This window comes from Amaranthus tricolor, chromosome 10, assembly GCF_026212465.1.
Source record: "Amaranthus tricolor cultivar Red isolate AtriRed21 chromosome 10, ASM2621246v1, whole genome shotgun sequence".
In the NCBI taxonomy this organism is placed as follows: Eukaryota; Viridiplantae; Streptophyta; class Magnoliopsida; order Caryophyllales; family Amaranthaceae; genus Amaranthus; species Amaranthus tricolor.
In genome coordinates, this window is record NC_080056.1 from 18,323,556 (window position 1) to 18,346,230 (window position 22,675).

Genomic DNA, 22,675 nt, shown 5'->3' on the forward strand with positions numbered 1-22,675 from the left:
CTGCTATTAATAATCCAATTTTTGGATTATATTTTTAATAATCTAACCTTTGTCTTGAGTTTGTTATCAGCATAATCTTTTATTTTATAATAATTCAACTTTTGCCCTTAGTTTGCTATCAATATACTCTATTTAAATGCTGACAGCAAATAAGAGAAAAGGTTGATGTACTAAAAAATAATCCAAAGTTGAAATTATTTATAATGAATTGGTAAAAAATTGAATTATTAATATCAATTTTTCCTTATTTAAAAAGCTAATTTTTTTAACTTTTACAAAACACTATATAAATCGCTAAAATCTAGTACAAAAAGCTACTCACTAAATGCTAAAAGTATTATTTATAGCAAATGAGTAATACTTTTCTCCTTAAAAATCATCTCGATCAAATTTGTCTTCTTAAAAAATCTACAGATTGGTTAAAACAATACAGTTCAATGATTGCATAAAATTAATAATCTAAGTATTTACTTACAAAATATGATATAAACAAATATTAGAAATTATATCGAAATATATATATATATATATATATATATATATATATATATAAAACGAGCGTCATCAATTTTTTTTTATGTATTTTTTTATGTATTTTTTATGAAAATTTTGTTTTAAATTTTTTTTGTTTAATCAACCGAGGATTTTGTATTTTGTATTTTGACATGTCTAATTTCACGGTTTAGGATTCCACACAGGCGAATCGCGTCCCTGTTGCTGCCGCAGGTACCACTTACAAGTACCCCGCAAATGCTAAAACCACTTCCTGAATTCGCTTTCTAAATCCCCAAATCCCCAAATTCCTTAAAATCCAACAAAACCCTAATTTCTCCCTCCTTTATTTTTTCTTTATTTCTCTTAATTATTCCCAAATCAGCCAAAACCCTAATAAATTCAACTCGATCATCATTAATATTTAAACCATGGATATTGAATCAAACGGCAACAATAAACGCGTCTTCAATCGACTGGGAACTCGCCAACCACAATCAAGTCACCATCATCAAAATCAAAATCAAAAAGTTTGTTTTCATTGGCAAGCTGGAAGATGCACACGAAATCCTTGTGCGTTTCTTCATAGAGAACTTCCTCCTCCTCCTCTTCCTCATTCAACTCATCCTTCTACTTCATCTTACAATGGCGGTGCTTCGAAACGTGCTCATGGTGGGTTGGGAAGTGGTGGGAGAAATGATGGGTTTTCGTCGCGTAAGAACCCTAATTTTAATAATACATGGGGTAGAGTTGGTGGCAGCAGTGGTGGTGGTCCGGTTAATAAGATGGAAAGAGTTTGTAATTACTGGATTCAAGGGAATTGTACCTATGGTGATAATTGTAAATACTTACATTCTTGGTCTATTGGTGATTCGTTTTCTCTTTTGACTACTCTTGAAGGGCATCAGAAGGTATATTTTTGTTTTTGGTGTTTAGTTTGATGTTTATTAATTGAGTTTTTATTTGATTGATTAGTGCTATTTAATGTGTTTTTGGTTGTTAATGAGTTGAACGAGAGTTTATGGTTCTTTCAATTGTGCTACTTTCATAATTTGAATTGGAAGCAATTTTCTCTTGTTTTGGAGTCAGGTTGTGACTGGGATCACTTTGCCATCAGGAGATAAACTTTACTCTGGGAGTCAGGATGAGCATGTTAAGATCTGGGATTGTTCATCAGGACAGGTTTGTTCTTTTTCAATTCAAGTTTACCTGAATTATTCTTTAAACAATTGGAGGATTGTTGCCTATTGAGCCATAGCTTATGAATAGCTGAAGTTACTCTTACTTGGACTATTCATTCTATGCCAAATTTCTTTAATTATAATTCTCTTTCTTTGTTTGCATACAAATTCCATTTGGATTTTAATTCCTTGGAAGGTGGTATTTGATGTTTTGTTTGTTGAACAAAATTGTTGAAAAAGGAATTATAGATTCCAAATAAGTCTAACATCCCACACCCTAAACAAATTTATGTATCATGTCTATCCCTTCATTATTTTTATTCTCAGAAAATTAAAATTTCTTAGTATCAAACAAATAACTATAGTGAAAATTTCTTGGTGTCAAACAAATGATTTTTTAAATTCTTAGAATTTAGCAAAGCAAATAAATTTTGAGGGAATTAAAAGTTTTCATAGGAATTTACTTCCTCTGTGAACCAAGCTAACTTATGGAGTATGAAATGACCATTGGTCAGTTCTTTTACTTCCCCCCATTCCAAATCAAGTGTATTTGAAACAAACACGTCATTTTTACAAGGAAATGTGTATGTATATATGACCCCCTTCGCTCACTTAGGTTGGGAACCACTATTTTAATTGGGTAATGTAAATAATGTTGAATGTAATTGTTGCTTCCAATAAATATACATCATTATAATGTGTTAACTAAAAAATTATTGATGAGTTGCGAGTAACAACTTAGTGAACTATTGAAAACATGAGTAAATTTCGTTGTATGTGCTTGACCTTAAACAATTCTATTTTCTATTTTAAGAGAGATGATTCTATTTTCTATTTTTGGAGAGAGGATTAGACAACTATTTAATTATATAGGAACTTATTCTATAATTTCATGGTCACTATATACATGTGTCTAGCATGGAGTGAGCAAGAATTTATGTTGTAGACTGTATTACAAAATGATGTTTGATCATGGGAGGTTGAAATGTGATGTGATTTGGGGTCTTAGAAGTAGAGTTTAATATATTGGGTATGATTATGATGATGATGATGTTGATGATGATGATGATAATGAGAAGCACATTAGTTGGAGATTCTTCATTTATCCACTGGTGAATGTCAGTTGGGTAGTTGCAATAGACCAGATTGAGCTCTTGTTCGTGGTTGATAACTAATACATGGAGGCTTACATTTATGAATACCACCTCCCCCATAAAAAAAAAGAAAACAAAGGCTAATATATTCCAATTTTATAGCATTGTTAAGCCAAGCTACTTGTTGAAGATATTATTGGGTGTGGTAGCTACTTTTGTCCTTGTGTGTCCTTGTTTTCCATGCTTCTGTCTTTTTTTCTATTTAGTTAATTTTAAGGCTATAAAATCTGTAATTAAGTCTTTTTTTGTCAATGCTCTTCTGTAGGGAAACTTATTTGTGCATTGTTGTTGTTTATATTACAGTGCGTCAGCACTATTCCTGTGGGCGGAGAAATTGGCTGCATGATTAGTGAAGGGCCTTGGGTTTTTATTGGCTTGCCTAATATGGTCAAGGTGAGGTGGGATGGAAGATAATTTGTGAGACAATTATGTAATTTCAGAGCATGTTCTTTATGAGCTAGCACGTCAAGGTTTTGATTGTTCTTATTTGTAGGCGTGGAACATTGAGACCGTCACTGATTTGAGTCTGAGTGGACCTGTTGGACAGGTTTATGGTCTAGTGGTGGGGAATGATCTACTCTTTGCTGGCACACAGGTTATTGTTTATTCTGTACTAGCCTTTTGATGTTTTTTGTTGTAATAGATAGTTATGAAATTGTTGGTCTACCATATAAAAAGAACATGAACAGAGCTTATTGGTTACTCCTTATGAATTTTTTCTTATTTATATTTTTTAAAATATTTGTATTTTTAGCGTTGATGGCTACTTTTATTAAAGTGCACACAAATAACTTCGTTTTGATTCTGATTTTGAAAGAGATACGGAAGGCTTGCTTAAGTAATTTTCCATTTGTTATCATAGGATCTTTTCAGATTTTACATTGCAAAAACTGTATGATAGTAAAAGTACATTAATTTCCTGGATGTTTGATAGGGAAATGCTTAGTATGTTATTGTTACTTCACTTGTTTTAACATGATCTTGTAACTTTACACTTTTCGTGTCAAAGACACCAATTAAATAATGTCTATAAATCTTGTTTCTGCTTCCCATCATGCCTTGTCCTCTATCCATCCCAACAGCATCTTTATTGTTTCTTTACTTCCTATCCACTTCCTAATTTTTTTTTCTATGATCACAACTCTTCATCTCTGTTAGTACCAAACCAAATTGGAAACATAATTTTGTAGGGAAGAGTAAAATTTTTTTTGGGACTTCTGATGTGCTGATTTATCATTACTTCTGTATCTTAAGCTAGGTTTTCTTCCTTTTTCTAGGATGGGTCCATATTGGCTTGGAAATTCAATCCGGCTACTAATTGCTTTGAACCAGCTGCATCACTGACAGGGCATACGAGTGCTGTTGTTACCATGTTTGTCGGTGCTAATAGGCTTTATTCTGGTTCGATGGATCATACTATCAGAGTAAGCTATTTCATGATGCTTATTTTAGTTATCCATGTTTCCGGTTTTTTTGTGGTGTGTTTTGGTGCTTTTCATGCGTTTGTTAGATGTGTTAATGTTTACTCCTGCAGTCCAGCTGTGTGCTTATTCCTGTGTTTTGTAGGTCTGGAATCTTGAAACATTACAATGCATTCAAATATTGAAAGAGCACACCGAAGTTGTTATGTCTGTCCTTTGTTGGGAGCAGTTTTTATTATCAGCTTCATTGGACAACACGATAAAGGTTGGTATTACTTTGACATTTCATCTACTTCCCTTTGACACATCCTGCAACTAAATAGTTATTTCTGCAGGTATGGGCTGCTACTCCAAGTGGAAACTTGGAAGTGACTTATACGCATACGGAAAAGCAGGTAAGTGCACAGGCTTCTTCTTCATTTGAACATTGTTAGACAGTGCAAAGTAACTTTTTGTAGTTGGTTTTAGCTGTATATATGTTTAACTGGTTCTAATTAGTGGTTTTTCTGGTGTGCTCTTTTCTTGGTCATGTCTCTTAAAAAGAGGTTGCTGGATCTATATGTTGAACAATGTGTATTTTTAGTTGTTCCACCCAAAATGTTATTTATGTTAACATCCTCCAAAAGTTGTTCATTTTGCTTTCTAGTAGTGAAAGGCTCAATTAGATGCATAAATTCTCAAATCTGATTTGCAAGGCATGAGGCTCTATTAGTGTGCTATGCTTATTATCGTTGCATGCATCTATAAGGCATTGAAGGACGGCCTTCATTCAACAATCACCTAAGTGCAGCTTTCTAGACTAATCATAAGGGAGTGTTTGTTTTGTGCTCATAATATATGAGGATGAACAGATGAGGTGGGTAGTTTTATGAGACTACTAGAAGTTATCTTACAACTTGGTTTTCGTCAAAAGCTACTTCGGTTTGTAAACTGGATTTTTTTTTTGCTATGGATTTTGGTCAAGTGGATTGAGGCACGCATTCCATGGGGCATTGAAGGAGTGCTTTCCATTTAAAGTGGCTTTTGAATATGGTTGTATTTGCGTACCCATGGAAGGAGAGTATAATGACTGCAATAGGTGAAATTTATATCTACAAGTCTACAACCTTCCCTTTTGTTTTTGACTGTTGGCCTTGTGGCAGAAGAGACGATAACATACATAAGAAAACCTATCATGGGGAAACTAATTCCAATCGTTTGCTTGTCCTGGTAGAGTAGCAAAACATAATTTATGGGTCATAGTTTTGAATTTTGGCACGGGCTAAATTTACAAATTTTTGCTTTTTTATTTTTTGGTTTGAAATTGAGGAGAATAAAACAAACTTTTGAGTTTATAGATGGTATGGAGGTATTTAGTTTAAAAAGCGTGCCTTACATCGTGGCTCTAGAAAAACTGCCTTTGGCTTTTTGCGCATTTGGTTTTTAATGGGAGAAAATGTTTATAGTACAACCAAGGTTGTCAGGATCGGAATTCTACGTAGGATCGAAATCATCAAGTGGGATCGGATTGTAGGATCGGCTGATTCTACAAATTTGAAGAAATAAGAAGTTTTATTATGACCATGTTTATTGTTTGATCATTTTCAATATAAAAAGCACTAAAACACATACACTTTCTTAAAATTTTGCTTAAACTTGTAAAAATATGAATCTTGTTTAATGTCGTTTTGAATATGTTTTCTTTATAAAGTGACAATATATATATATAAAATTAGACACTACTCACAGTATATTTAGAACACTTACATACCAAGGATATAATGATGAACCATATCAACAAAATTCAGATTTAGAACCTAAACAAAATTCGAACCTAAACAAACAACTAAAAAATTTGGGTCGTAGTCGCTGGGACCGATTTGGGTCGTAGAATCGTACGATTCTACGATCCAGATCGCGATTCTAGCAACCATGAGTACAACAATTAGACACAATGCGTACTCTTTTTTGAAGAAAGGAAAATGGAGAAGGATTGTATCTTGTTTATGAAGAGAGAAAAGAGTATTTTATCTTGTTTACAAAGAGAAAAAATAAAAAGGGGCAGAATAAACATTTGCTTACAATTTTACAACTTTGTGGACCTCACTCCCTCAAGCCTCCACACGACTGGGTATAATTTTTTTTAGTTTTTCGATCCTATTTGTTGTAGATTCTTCTTTTTTTAATTCTTCTTTTTGGTCTTTTTTTCTTCTCTTATAGCTTCTTTGATTTTCAATCTTCTAATTTTTATTTAACATCAACTTTCCTTTTCTTGATAATATCTCCTTTTCTCTTAGTTTTTATTTTTCTTACTTATTTTTTTCTTGTAGTTCACTCTTATTTTTGTGTTTTTATTCGTCAAGATTTTCATTTTTAATATTTTTGTTAGTTTTTTAAAACTTTTGCTTTGTTTCGTAATAACTAGTTAGAGAACAATTAGACAAATTTTTAAAGCATGTAGATTTTGGTACCTTCTTGTGCTATTTTGCACTATATTAGTAAATGAGTGCAATGTTAATGAATGTATTTAGATCTTTGATGCAACTATTATGAGTGTCATTATTTCAAGCATAAAATATTATCTAGAATTGCTTTATAAATTTTTGTGTGAAAAGGTGCACCTTGCCTACGAATAGCTCACGTGTTTGTTCACTTTGTGCCTAGGCTCTATACATGGTTCGCGGTTCGCATTGATTCGTTGTACAAATTCAGATTCGCACTTCATTAGTTGACTGATTTATTGTTCGTTTGGTTGGATTGTCTGATTCGATTTTAGGTTCTTGATTCTTTTTTTTGGTTTGTTAAGTTTTTTTAAATAAGATTAATTATTATAATATAAAGTCATAAATATAACTCATAAAAGAGAAAGAAATACTATAACAAAGAATTTAAGTAATTTAATATTTTATTTTTAATCAATTCCTTGTTTAAATCTCACTAAACAAATAAACTTAAAAAATAAAACTCCTTGTCCATTTAGTCCATTTAACAAGGTCCACTTTTATGACCCATTTGTCCTTTAAAGTTTAAATACCTCTAAACAAATAAAAAAACCTAAGAGCACTCTCATTTTAAAACGCTAAAAAAAGCACGTACATATGACTCTTCTAGAAGATCAATATCCTTTCTTCATTCATCTTTAATGGAAACTGTTACAGAAATCTCCTTCTCTTCTTTTTCTTTTCTCTTTGTTTAATTCTTTTATCTTCTATTTTTGGATCGACTATTTCATCGATTTGAGTTGCTTTTCATGGCGATTGGAGCCGCAAAAGAACCCCAATTGGGGACTATCGAATCCAATCGAGATTTGCTGGTGAAGTGAGTAAATCATGTGACATTGTCCATGACCCTTTGCACCTCAGCGTGTCTTGCGCCTTTTAAAACTAAGTAAGAAAGGAAAGATTAAATGTGGACGAGAAAAGGTAGGAAAATGTGGGATAATTTTAAATAAAGGAAATGTAACAAATTTAGTAGAACAAACTAATAAGAAAATTGTATCATATCGGGAGGATAGAGGGACTAATCATTATCAGGAAGAACATAGCGTGTAAGTATAAATTGGTCTTGGTGTTATGCCACTTACTCGCACACGTATGGGCCAAGATGCTGACTTGGCCTTCAAACCTTCATTCTCCGAGGAAAAACTCACATGTTTGTATTTTTTCTCCCTTCCTACTAAGGATATTAAAAATTACTTTCTTGGGGGAAATTGTTGTTGTAATCCTCTACCTCTGAAGGTCTTTCTACCTCCAAGCTCTAGGGCCCACCTCCAAGCCCACCGTTACATAGTGGAGGTCTCCTCTTTTTTTTAGGCTGCCTTGCAAGTTGCAATAACCGCTTCCTCTTTAAGCTCCTCAGAGTCCGTGCAAATCATAGGGATTTTCCATCTCCATTTCCTCCTCCTCTTCTTCTTCTTCTTCTTCTTTGTTTCTTTTCTTATTTTTCTTTGTCCTCTCAAATCCCACTATTCTCACAATCTGTTTCGACAAAAAACAACCATAGATTGCAACATTTTCTAGAAATTGTACTAAAAAATTAAATTTCTCGACTAAAATGTTTTTGTTTTCCTTCCCACTTTCTTTCAACTTTTCGTTTATGTACACTTTTTTCTTCCATTTTCTATGAGTGGGGGTTCCAGTGGGTTGGTTCTCGATTTTTGGTGTTTTAGGGATCGAGTTGTTTAGAGGAATTTGATATTTGTTGGAATCTTTGTTTTCTTTGTCCTTCATTGATCATCTGGATTTTTAGCTACTTCTTGCTTAGATTTTTTTTTTCTTTACTTTCTTTAAGTTCTTTTTCTTTTTCATCCTTCTCATTCCTTTGGCTTTTTTTTATTTTTTTATTTTTTTATTTTTTATCACGAGTAGCATTCTTTGTTTCTTTGAACATGATGAGACAAATCATGTTCACCGTACGCTTTAGAAGTTGCAAAAGCTTCTTTCTCATTTCATCAAGAGTAGTTTTAAATTGGTTGTAAGATTCGTTTATATGTGCTAATTTTGATTTATCTTGTTGTATCGTGTAATTTTATCAATCATTTCCTCCAATTTGTTGTATAATACCGATTCTTAATTGTATTGTGCTTCACAATGATTCAAATGGTGAAATTCGCTTTGTCAAACCGCCATCCTCCATCAAACTCCCGCTTGTTAGTTGCATTACCTTCAATATGTCTCCAATCATTGGGTAACAGAGTGGCTAGATACCAAAAAATATGACTTGAGTTGACCATAGTCAAGAACTATGTTATTTGGACTCGTTATTGATGTTGGATACTGGTACATGTCCAAGTGTCAGATACGTTTAAATATTTAATTTTACACTTAAAATAAAGTGTCTAAGTATCATACGAATGTCCGAGTATCAAGGATCAGACATGAGTACGTGAAGCAAAATGTAGAGTCCGAATAAAATAGGTTAAGAACATATACGAAAGAACAAGAAAAGATATAATAGGGTAAGAGAAATGATGTTAATGGCAGAATGTAAAAGGTATTACAAGCTTTCAAAAGGCATGTTCCGTCCTTTAAAATTTAAACTCAATAACAAAAAATTCTCCCCCCAACATTCTCCCCCCAACATTCTCCCATACCCTTCCTATATATAAACCATCCTTAAACTCTACCTAACTAAAGAATCTAACAAACGTTAAACCTCAAACATCTCCTATTAATTTACTAATATTCTATTATTGATAATATTCTCTTAATCTAATGTCTAAGATACCCTTTTATTTATTTATTTATTAGAGCATCAGTTTACTTCTAGTTCTATGGTAGAACATGTTTCCATTGTGTTATTCAGGGACAAATGAGCGTCAATATGTTCTTAAAAGAGCCCCACTCAATATAATCATTTTCGTTACTAAAGTGCATGTTTACAATAACCTTTGTATATAATTTAAACTTACAAAGGATTCTAATATCCAGTGTCACGTTATTTACCCATTTTACCCGCTAATCATGATTGGATTCGATCGTCCCCAACCGGGGTCCAGTTGCGGCTTCAATCGCCTTGAATGGTGTGAATCAAATCGGTTAAATAGTTGATCCAGAATTAAAAGAAAAAGAAAAGGGAAAGAAGGAGAGATAAACTCACCTTGTAGAAGTTCTATCAAAAATGAATGAAGAGATGTTCTGGTCTTTTAGAAAATAATCAGTACGTGCTTTTAAGATTTTAAAATGACGGCAGGCTCCTAGTTTTTTTATTTGTTTAGAGGAATTTTAACTTTAAAGCACATATGGGTCATTAAAATGGGACTTTAAATAGACAAAGAGTTTAAATTTTAAAGTTTATTTGCTTAATTGGATGTAAACAAGGGATTTAAATTAAATTAAAATATTGAGTAATTAATTTCTTTGTTATATATTCTTTTTCTATTTTATGAATTATATGTATGCCTTTATTTTATAATTATTAATCTGATTTTATTAAAAAAAATAACAAACCCACAAAAGAATCCCGAACCTAAAAATCGAATCAAACAACCCAACCAAACGAACAATAAATCAGTCAACTAACGAATTGCGAATCGGAATCCGTATAACGAATCAATGCGGACCGCTAGGCATGTGACACTGCTACTATTTATAGGGGGTGGTGGTTAATATTTTGTGGTGAAGAGATCCATATGAATCTGTTTATGAATAAGTACTTCTTGACTGAGCCATGAGGTGTTAACGAATTGGCAAGATCCATGGAATTGATGTGGTTACTGTGGTGGCCTTGTAGCTAGAACTTTTTTAATTACCTCTCATGCCTTCTAAATTTTAACTGTTTCATGGTATGTAATTTGACACCCATAGCTGGTTGTCACTGTTTTGCTCCTTTGAATCCTTTAATTGATGTTGCTAACTGAATTTTTCTTTGGATGATGATTATTTTTCAGGGAATCCTCTCACTCTGCGGCATGTATGATTCAGGGGGAAAGCCAGTTTTACTGTGTTCTACCAATGCCAATGATGTCCACATATACGACTTGCCATCGTAAGTTCTTCTCACTAGTTGTCGAAAATCTGTTACATTCTTCTCCCATGGCTGCTAATCCAAGCACTGCTCTTTTGGTCTTCTTTTCTGCATGAAGCCAGTAAATTCAGTTTGTCTGCAATGTATATATAATTTGACGGCCACAAATTGTTTCTGGGTTCCTGCACGTGGATGACAATTAGTATAATTTTGATATTTTAGATAACACTTCTGCTGTCTTTAGGTTTATGGAGAGGGGCAAGATTATGTCGAAGAAAGAGATTCGAGTTATACAGGCAGGTCCGAGTGGATTATTTTTCACCGGGGATGGAAATGGTGAAGTAAGAGTATGGAACTGGTTAACAGCACCAAAGACGGGAATGTAACTATTTGTTTTCTATAGTAATTAGTCTTCAATTTTTGTTCCTCTTTTAGTTCTTACTATACAAACTTGATGAAGAATTACGAGAAGATAGCGTCCATTGTTCCTTGTATTTTGGGCACATATTTAAGTTGTCTTCTAGAATATTAAAGACGATTCTTTTGGTTAAAGTTGTGAGCCTTTTATTGTTTATGTATTCATAGCTAATGAAGAATGAGTTGGAAGTTGGTGTGGCCTATCGCCTATGTATTCTGTGATATGTAATAAATGTTCATTCACTTGAGGAAATATTGTGGAGTTGGCTAATCAAAATTGATTATAAGCATTGCCGGAAACTCGCTTCTTTTTGCCTCTAAATTCTTTTCTTGGTATATCATGTTGATTGAGTGTTGATAACAAATTAGAATTGGCATTTTGTTATAGGTTTCTTTTGTACGAACCTTCGTCTACCTTATTATTGTTGTGACTTGTGATAATAATTTTTGATGCTGTTTTTAATTCAACTTTTTAAAAATAAATTTTAAATCTAAAAAGTTATTTCACTTGTTGGTCTTTTAAGAGTCCATCCTTTGAAGAGAAAATTAGAAATAAATAAGCATCTTTGCAAAAAAAATTCAAAAATAAGTTTTGGTTAAACTTGTAATCAAAAATAAGGGTCTCCAGTCCATTGCTAAGAGTTGATTTTGTTCTCTGTTACTAACAGCGGGCCATTACAAAAGCTGAGTCAAAGGAAATCAGCATAGCAATCGCCCGTTGTTACCATTAACATCCAAATTTAACAATAGTCAAAAAGTCAACAAAATTCAACTCAATCGCCCCTTATTAGTAAGAGCGAGCGATTACTTGGTTGAATTTTCTTGATTCAGCTTTAGTAATAGTCCGTTGTTAGTAACAACGGGCAATTCTTTGGCCGACTTTTTTGACTCATCCTTAGTAATTGCCCGCTATTGTTAAATGTGAACATACGCAAACCTTAGTATCAGACTGGGAGACACTTAATTTTTCAAAATAAGTTTACTCCAAACTCATTTTTTGAATTTTTTTTTATCTAAATTTGCGTATTGATTTCAAATTTTCTCTCAAAAAGACGATCTCAAAATAAGAGGCCAACATTCATATTTTCTCTTTAATTTGTATTAATTGGACTATTTAGCTAATATATCTAATGCGTTTCTTGAAGAAACTGTCTCTCACAATTTATATTTTTAATTAACCATAAAATATATTTAACCAAAGGGTCCTTTAAAAAAAAGTGAACCAAAGGGAATATATATGATTATTAAAATAATTAATTAATAAGAGAACGATTTCTTATTGAAAACCTCTAATTCTTTAAGGTATCATTAATTCTTTTTTCTTTTAAGTTTATACTTGTATTGAGAATAAATATTTTGGGAAAATAAAAGTAAAATTAAAAAAACAAGGTTATTGGGGTTATTAATTAACATATATTTGTCAAATTTAAGAAATATTTCTAAAGTAATGGAGAAGGAGAAGAAATAGAAGAATTAATATAGTCATTTTGGATAGATATTTTCTCTAGTGGGATGGAAATAAATTATTTTCCTCCTCCCTAAAAAAAGGTTGATGATCTTATTGTTTTGTTCATATTCCTTATTTCGATTATGAACTAAGAAGTGCAAGAGACACTTAACGTACCTGAATACGGGCGTTGTCGAGGACAACTGTGGATGAACTAGAAGTTTGAGATGATCCTACCACAAAAGTGACTTAAATTCCTGCACCACAACACCTTAGCCTTGCTCGGGGGTGGTTTTCCGTAACATCCCTCTGACGCTCAAGTCAAACTAAGGAACCAAAGTCAAGAAATGATACTTAAATGATTACAAGATCAACGAATTTGTGGAATTAATTTAGATTAATTATGTGAGGGTTTGTATATCGACTAGAAGTTGGATCAGTATGAATTTCGCAGAGTAACGGTAGGTGATATGTGAGCTTAGGGTAAATGATTAATCATTAAGTATATATAATAGCTAATAGAAGGATAAAATGGTAACCCAGGAACATGGGCATTTGGTATTACTTGAAGGGCAAGTTTTGGTTTTGGAAGGTCAACAAGTCCCTTGACAACAAATCAAAGTTTGGTCAACGGGGTGATTTGGTCATTTTACGAAAATGAATGAATAAAATGATTAAATCAATCAATCAAATAAATGTTACCATAACATTTAGCCCTACATATGAAGATGATGTAAGAGAAGAGCCCCACTGAATTGAAACATCTTTCTATATGTGAAAATGATACATCTCTTAGAATGGATACGGTACATGACTTAAAAGCTGAAAAACATGAAAATACCAACATTAAGGACAAAGATGATATTTCGGGTTTTTTTTTGATGTCTTGGCCTAGAGTCGTATCATATGTTACGAATTCGATGTCTGCTTCATATGTCACAGATTACAATATGATACGGAATCATTAGGAATAGAGTTATCGATGACAAGGAAAAAATGTCGGCCCATATGATACGGAATACATGCTGTTGTATTCATCAGTGGAGCCCTAATATGGGGTCCCACCACTGATGGAAAAAAGTTCATATGCTGCGTAAAAAATGATGCGGTTCATCAAAGAAGCAGCATAAAATGGAAAGAAAAATGACTTTAAAAAAAGAAATAGAGTATCTGCTGCGGTTCACCTCAAAACCGCAGCATATAGTCTAACTTTAATTTTAAAAAAGAAATGGTTATGTGCTGTGGTTCTTAAAAAACCGCAACATTTAAGATAACATATGCTGCCGTTTTTGGGGAACCGCAACACATAACCATTTTTATTTTTTTATAAAAAAACGCGCGTGTTTTATTTGTTCTTATTGTACAAGCTAAGTCTTTCTTCTTCATTTTCCTCTTAACCAGCCACGACATTTCCTCACCCCATTGCGGCTTGCTTCACTCACGAAATTCTTCTTCAAAACTTCATAACCCATGAAATTCATCTTCTTCATTGCTCTCTTATTCTTGCTCTCTCTTCAAGGCCACAAATTTGCTTCTATACTCTATTCTTCATAAACCCATGAATCTTCTTCATTATAATTTGAAACCCACGAATTTCCTTCATAAACCAACGAATCTGTCTCTTCAAGGTATATTTTTCGACTAATGGTGTTTTTTTAAGTTTATTTTTACTTTTGTTTGGAAAAAATGGTTATGTGTAGTAATTTTTGAAGACTCAACTCTCTTTAATAATGATAAGGGGAAATTGAAGACTCAATTTTCTTAAATGTTGATAATTCAAAACACATATTGATTAAACAAATAAATTAAGTAATTACATTTAGTTGTTTAAGTAAGTCTAAAATCATATTTGATATACATTTGATAAGTGATATATATATATATATATATATATATATATATATATATATATATATATATATATATATATATATATATATATATATATATATATATATATATATATATATATATATATATATATATATATATATATATATATATATATATATATATATATATATATATATATATATATATTAAAGTTTGAAGACGTTGGAATATGCTTAAAGAACTTAAGTTTATCTTAAAGTTATTTTTATAAGTCTTGAAATACGTTTCAAAGTCTTGAAGATAATTACGTTTATAATCAGGTTAATTTCGTAATTATATTTGAAATATTTTAATAGGTGAATGTTCCTTGAAATTATATTTGAAATATTTTAATAGGTCAAGGTTCATTAAAATTAACTTTGATATTATTTGAAATTAAGTTTGAATATTTTATTACACGTTTTATCTTAATCGTTTAAATATTTTATATTTGAACTTGAATTTAAATATGTGCTTAAATTAATTTGAAGATTAAATATAGTACAAGGTACACATATTTTTTTAATTATAGTACACGGCTATATTTGATGTTAAATTAGTTGTTATGCAAATTATAGAGTTTTCTATTAATAAGATGATATTTGAATTAACACTAAAAATAGAAAATGACTATTTGAATTAATACTAAAAATAGGAATTAATTTGAATGATTATTTAAACGTTGATAAATCTGGTTTGTGTTTAGTTTTCATTATCTTGTATGAGTACTAACGTGGTAGCATAACATTGGATATTAAAGACAAATTACAAGCACAATGAGAAAATTATTTTAGCTGTCAATACACGTCAGTTTGACGTTAAGTTCAAGATCTTGAGGACAGGCGCAGAATGACCAGGTCAACAGAAAATAACGGAAAGGAGCCTTCTTGTTTTTCAAAATGTGTTGAGGCGTAACACTATATATATGAGGCTTCATTTCAGAATTAAGGATACATCTCTATGCACCTCTTCTTATAACTTTCTCTCTTTAGAAATTCTCTAAGTGTTTAAAGAGTTGTAATTCTTAGTTCATCTAACTCTTACATTTGAAATAGGCTTAAGAGTTCAAAAAGAGTTAGATTAAGTTTAATACGCCTAACTAAGAATACTTTTCAAAGTGTTCAACTTGTGAATCTCTATTGTGAGATTTGGGATTTGCTTTTATTAAAGGGACTTGTAATACGGTTCTTCAAGGGGAAGAACGTGGTATGAGGAGATAGTGAGATCTTCTTGTTTGTATTAAAGTCGGATTAATAAAAGGCATTGAAATCCTACGGGTTGAAAGAGAACCCATAGGCGGGGAGCAGGTTGGTTAGAACTGAACCTCGTTAACATATCGTGTGTTATACTTTAAAGTTTATTTTCCGCACATACTTTATTGTTTACGAATTGACTCAAAACTGTTCCAGAAAACATTTTTGACAGACTCCTCAAACTCTTGAGACAAGTTTCCAGACAAAATTTAAAATAGCCCAAACTCTCTATTCACCTCCCCCTCTAGAGAGTATTCAACCTCCTATTATTACCTTTCAATTGGTATCAGAGCTGAGTTTCACATAAAAAGAGTAATATCTTGTGATGGATCCAATAGGAGAAGGGTTATTTGCTTAAGGACGTTCGTGCTCAAGACCACCTTTGTTTTGCGGTACAAATTTCTCACATTGGAAAACTTTGATGAAAATGTTCGTGATTGATCAAGATATGGAACTTTAGGAGATCATAACTAAAGGACCTAAGATACCCATGAAAAAGGACGCTCAAGGAAATGATGTACTAAAGTCCGAGTCCGAATATTCACAAACTGATTTGGAATGGGTTTCCAAAAACTATAGGGCAATGAATCAATTATGTTGTGCTTTAAAAGGTATTGAGTTTAATCGAGTTTCTTCATGTACAAGTGCTAAAGAAATATGGGACAAGTTGGTTGTGACATACAAAGGAACAAGTCAAGTAAAGGAAACAAAGATCAACATCCTTATGCATCAATACGAAATGTTAAAGATGAAAAAGGATGAGAATATAAATGAAATGTTTACTCGTTTTACTTTGATTACTAACAGTTTGAATTCTCTTGGCAAAACTTTTACTAATGCAGAAAAAGTCCAGAAAGTCTTGAGGTGTCTTCCAAGATTCAAATGGGGTCCAAAAGTCACCGCCATTGAGGAAGCTCAAGACTTGAGAGTTCTATCACTTGACGATCTCCTTGGAAAACTCACAACTCATGAACTTACCCTACATGATGATGGAGAAAATGATGTAATACCTTCCATGAAAAATCTTGCTTTAAAGCTAAGAAACGTCATGAATCTTCAAGTGATGATGAAGAAAGCGATGATGAAGAAGATCCATTTGCATTGATTACAAAAGGTCTTGAAGGAATTATGAATATGCGAAAAAGATTTAAGAAATTTAAATCCAGAAATAAAGGTAAGTCTTCTAACTCTAATTCAAACTTTAAGACTAACAAACTTGCGTGTTTTGAGTGTGGATCTACAGAACATATTGTAAAGGACTGTCTTAAGAAGAAAAGGGAATCCTACAAAAAGAACAAGAAGAAACAAGCGATGGTTGCAACTTGGAGTTATTCCGAAGGATCATCCGAATTTGAAAGTGAAGATCGACAAGCTCATGTATGTCTTATGGCTAATAATGATAACAATGATGACATAGATCAAAACCATAAAGAGGTACGTGACTATCTTAACACCTGCTCAAAAGGTGAATTAGTTACAACTCTCCTTAATATGTTTCAATTTGAGAAGATTTTAAAAGATGAGAAAGATATCTTAGAGGATAGAATACGTCATTATGCTGAAGGTTGTGAAGAAATCTTAAATAAAAATGAATCGCTAAAGGCTGAAACAATTAAACTTGAAAAGACTGTCAAGGTCTTGAAAGAACAGAATCTCAGCCAAACTAAACAGCTTATTGACCTTAAGAATAAGAATAATGACCTTGAAGCCAGGCCAAAACCTTGAAACATGAGTCTGAGAAAAATCTACAAGCATTAACCAAGCTAAATGAATCCGAAAATAAATTCACTAAAATGCTTACACGTCAAAAACCATCTAGTGATAAACGTCGTATTGGTTATAATAATGTTACACATAACTATAATAGGTAAAACCACATTTGTGAAAAGTGCATATAAATATAAACGTACACCTACTTGCACCTTTTGTTGCAAAGGACATATTAGACTTGCATGTCCATACAGACGTAAGGAAAATTATATTATCAAGAATTCCTTTCCTCTTGAATTGCGTGGACAGATAAAGCAAATATGGGTTCCTAAAGGGACAAGACCACCCAACATGGTCTATCCCGAATATGGTTCAAAATTTGTCACATGGATAGCCAAGTAAGGTTGAGAAAGGTTTTTTTTTTTTTTTTTGTTTTGTAGGATAAACAAAAGTGGATTCTAGATAGTGGATGCTCGAGGCATATGAGTGGTAAAATCTCTTTATTTTCTGAAATTAAGGAAAGATTCAATGACTCAATCAGCCTAGGAGATAAAGGTAAATGCAAAATTTTAGGCGTTGGTAAAGTTGGTAAGAATCCATCTAAAACTATTGACCACGTTTATTTAGTTGAAGGTCTAAAATTTAATTTGCTAAGTGTGTCTCAACTATGTGATAAAGGTAATGAAGTAATATTTGATAAAGAAAAATATGTTGTTAAAAATCCTAATACCGGAGATACTTTCATTACTGCCCTTAGAAATGATAATGTTTATGCCTTGCATACTAATGAAATTGCAGCTCAGAATTTCAAGTGCTTGAAAGCTATTACAGATAATCCAAAGCTATGGCATAGACGTCTTGGTCACATCAATACGCACACCATGCAGAAGTTGGTAAGTAATGATCTGGTTAAGGGACTTCCAGCTCTTGACTATAAACAAAGTCCTATTTGTGACGCATGCATTAAAGGAAAACAAGTAAGAAGTTCATTCAAACCGAATAAAATGGTAAGTACATCAAGACCATGTGAACTCTTACATATTGAATTATGTGGACCAATGCGTGTACGAAGCATAAGAGGTAAATCTTACATCTTAGTTACAGTTGATGATTATTCTAGATTTACATGTGTTGATTTTTTGAAGGATAAAAGTGAAGCCTTGAAACCGTTCTCAAGACGTTGTAAAGAGATGCAAACTCAACTGAACCTTCCAATAGCCTTGATTAGAAGTGACCATGGGAGAGAGTTTGATCAACTAGGCTTTGACTCCTTTTGTGAAAAATATGGAATAACCCATAAATTTTCAGCTCCTAGGACACCCCAACAAAACGGTGTGGTTGAAAGGAAAAATCGAACCTTAGAAGAAATGGCTAGGACAATGCTTATTGAAAATGGATTAGCTAAACACTATTGGGTCGAGGCTGTTAACACTGCTAATTATATTTTAAATAGATGCCTTATAAGACCCATACTTAAGAAAACTCCCTATGAGTTATTCAAAGGAAGAAAACCGAATATAGCATACCTTAGACCATTTGGTTGCAAGTGTTTTATTCATAATAATGGTAAAGACAATTTAGGTGAATTTGATGCTAGAAGTGATGAAGGTATATTTCTTGGATACTCACTAAATAGTAAAGCTTATCGAGTGCTGAACAAGCGTACAAGTATAGTTGAAGAAAGTATACATGTTGTTTTTGATGAATCCGACAATGGAACATTAAATGAAGGATTTAGAAAGTTAAACCTTAATAAACACTTTAATGATTTAAGTGATGACAAACTGGATGTTAATGATATTAGTGCAGTTAAAAGGAATAACATGCAGGATACCATACAAAATATTGATGATGAAGGAAAACAGATTGTAAACATTGAAGACTCACAGTCTGATCTTGAGACCCAATCTCAAGAACTTGAGATAGTTCCTGAACATACTGCTTTAGATACACCAATTAGAAACACCTCAAATGAAGTAAGTACAAGTTCTTTGAATGAAAACACACCATCCATACTACGAAGAAGAATTAGAATGTCATCTCAATATCCTCCAGAAAACATTATAAGTGATCCAAACAAAGGTACGCAAACTCGATCCTCTATTAAGAATCTATGTGCATTTTCTGCTTTTGTTTCTCTTGTAGAACCAAAGGATGTTAAAGAAGCATTACAAGAACCAGAGTGGATCATTGCAATGCAAAATGAATTAAATTAATTCGAAAGGAACAAAGTTTGGGATCTAGTTGAAAGACCTCCATATCGTACTATCATTGAAACTAGATGGGTCTTTCGTAATAAACTCAATGAAATATATTTTTCCAAGTGTTTTTCCTTTTAACTTTCAATTTTTCCTTTCTTATTTCATTGTAGGTCACATTGTAATTGTTTTTCATCTAGATTTCTATTGATAATGATTTTTATTGTTTTTCATAAGGTTTAAGGAGTTTTACATTATTATTTATATTTTGTATATGAGTTTGATATTTTTAAAAGTTATGTTATTAATTTGTTAATTATTTTCATTTAGGTGTATTTTGTTAAAAATGTGGTTTGTTGTTGTACATATGTTTTTAATTATTAGAATTAAATTACATATATTTTAAGGGTTAAATGATTTTATTTTATTATTTATATTTTGAATATGATTATGTTTACAATATAGTGCTTATATTGAAGTATGAAGTATAGAATATATATTTGGTTATATACAATTAGAATATTAAGTATGAAGTATAAAGTATGCAATGTTAATTATTCTAAGTGATTTTATTTTAGAACAGAATGTAGTGCTTATATAGAATTACTATACATATTTAGGGTTAATATATTGGTATAAATAAGTATATTATTAAATATATTTGGTGTAAATAAGTATATATGTGTATTAATTTTGTTTTGAATTAATCAATCACACTTAGGATGACAAAAGATCGTTCTTAGATGTACGGAAGCATTGAATCGTCACAATTTATTAATGGCGTATTAGAATTTTGTAGTATCCGTTGAACATCAAGTTAGGACGGGGGGAGTGCCCATGTGTCAAGTGCGGCAATGTATAAAGATAGATAGTGTTGATATCCTTAGGGAGGACATACTTCGACATGGGTTTAGGCCTCAATATCATGTTTGGGTTTGGAATGGTGAGGAGGGAGTTTACAAAGAAAAAAGATTTGTTGAGGATGTCAGTGAGGGTATAGTAGATCGTGTTGATGGGTATGAGACAGATGAAGGGAATGTCGATGAGGATGTAGATCGTGTTGATGAGATGATGGAGGGAGTAGAGGATGAGTTAGGAAAACGTCCTCGTGTTTTTGACTTGTTGACAGAAGCTTCTCAAAAACCTTTGTACCCTGGATGTACAAAGTTCACCAAACTAACAGCCGTGTTGACAATTTTCAACATTAAGTCAAAGTTCAATTGGAGTGACACTAGTTTTACAGTGTTATTAGAAGCGTTAGGTGAGATGTTTCCTGAGGAAAATGAACTTCCAAAGTCAACATATTATGCCAAAAAGCTCATGTGTCCTTTTCGGCTTAGAGTACCAGAAGATTCACGCATGTCCGAATGATTGTGTATTGTATCGGAATGAAAATGAGAACTTAGAAGAGTGTCCTAGGTGTGGGTTATCGCGTTACAAGCGCAAGGTGGTTGGGGATTCTAAAGGGCCCCCGACTAAGGTATTGTGGTATCTTCCAATAATATCTGGATTCAAGCGCTTGTTTTCTATAAAGAAAGATGTGTTAAAATTGAGGTGGCATGCAAATAGGGTGAAGAAAGGTCACTTGCTCACACATCCATCTGATTCTTCGGAGTGGAAGAGTATTGATAGGTTGCATAAGACATTAGGGGATGAAGTTCGTAATTTAAGGCTCGGATTGTGTACGGATGGAATGAACCCACTCGGCCTTCTTAGTTCTCAAGATAGTACTTGGCCGGTACTGTTAGTAATCTATAATTTGCCACCTTGATTATGTATGAAGCGTAAGTATATTATGCTTTCGCTTCTTATCTCGGGTCCTAAACAACCTGACAATGACATAGATGTATATCTTGCACCTCTCGTTGAGGATTTGAGAAAGATGTGGGATGGAGGCGTTTCCACGTTTGATGCACATGCTAATGAGGAGTTCACCTTCCATGCAATGCTCTTATGCACCATTAATGATTTTCCGGCATTTGGCAACTTATCAGGGTATAAGAACAAGGGGAGGAAAGCATGCCCAATATATATCGATGACATGGATTCCACATGGATTCCTAAGTGCAAGCACGTATTCATGCACCACCGAAAGTTCCTCCCACGAGATCACCAATATCATAAGAAGAAAAAGATGTTCAACGGGGAGGTTGAGGACCGTGTAGCTCGTCGACTGTTGACTTGTTATGAGGTTTACGAACAGGTTAAGGGAGTTGAAACTGTATTTGGTAAAACAAAGCAAGTACAAGAGGGTGAAGACCAACTATGAAAAAAAGAATCAATCTTTTAGAAGCTTCTATATTGGAGAGATCTACAGGTTAGGCATTGTTTTGACGTTATGCATATAGAGAAATATGTATGCCACGCCATACTCGGGACGCTCATGAACATTCCGGGTAAGGTAAAGGATGTTAAGGCCGTGCGAGATTACTTTGAATGTAAGGGTATTTGTCCGGAGTTGTGGCCACAGGTTAAAAGGTGAGTAAGAAAAGAAATAGAGCTGATGAACTTGGTGGCAGTAACAAGGAAAAGGGCAATAAGAATAAGATGAGTAATGAAAAAAAATTATTTGCCTCCAGCTTGCTACACATTGTCTAAGGCAGAGAAGTGGGCATTTTGTGAGTCTTCGTATGACATTAAGGTTCCGTCTGGGTACTCATCCAACATGAAGAGATTCGTAACCCTAAATGGTGAGTTGAAGTTGAGAAGCATGAAATCTCACGATTGCCATGTATTGATGCAAGTGTTCTTACCAATTGCAATCCATAGAATACTGCTAAAACATGTGAGATATGCTATTACCGAGCCATGTTCATTCTTCAACACAATTTGTAGTAAAGTTCTTGATCCCTTTAAGCTTGATGTTCTTGAAGTCGACGTGATTGTAACTTTATGCAAGTTTGAGATGTGATTTCCACCTTCTTTTTTTGACATAATGGTTCATCTTATTGTCCATCTCGTTCGTGAAATCAAGCTTTTGGGTCCAGTTTTTTTAATGTGGTGTTATCCTTTTGAAAGGCACATGAGAGTTTTACAAAACAAAGTGAGGAATCCAACACAAAACGAGGGGAGTATGATTCAAGGCT

General features: G+C 32.9%; 1 protein-coding gene across 1 annotated transcript; it reads left to right on the top strand.

The window, feature by feature from the left end:
* The first annotated feature begins 655 nt into the window (after nucleotides 1-655).
* On the top strand, nucleotides 656-11,404 carry LOC130825467 (zinc finger CCCH domain-containing protein 48-like). The gene is made up of 9 exons (XM_057690710.1): nucleotides 656-1,403; nucleotides 1,582-1,674; nucleotides 3,131-3,220; nucleotides 3,321-3,422; nucleotides 4,105-4,251; nucleotides 4,394-4,513; nucleotides 4,584-4,643; nucleotides 10,616-10,713; nucleotides 10,937-11,404. Exons 1-9 carry the CDS (start codon nucleotides 924-926, stop codon nucleotides 11,076-11,078), a joined length of 1,332 nt encoding a protein of 443 aa, XP_057546693.1. The 5' UTR covers nucleotides 656-923; the 3' UTR covers nucleotides 11,079-11,404.
* The last annotated feature ends 11,271 nt before the right edge of the window (nucleotides 11,405-22,675 follow it).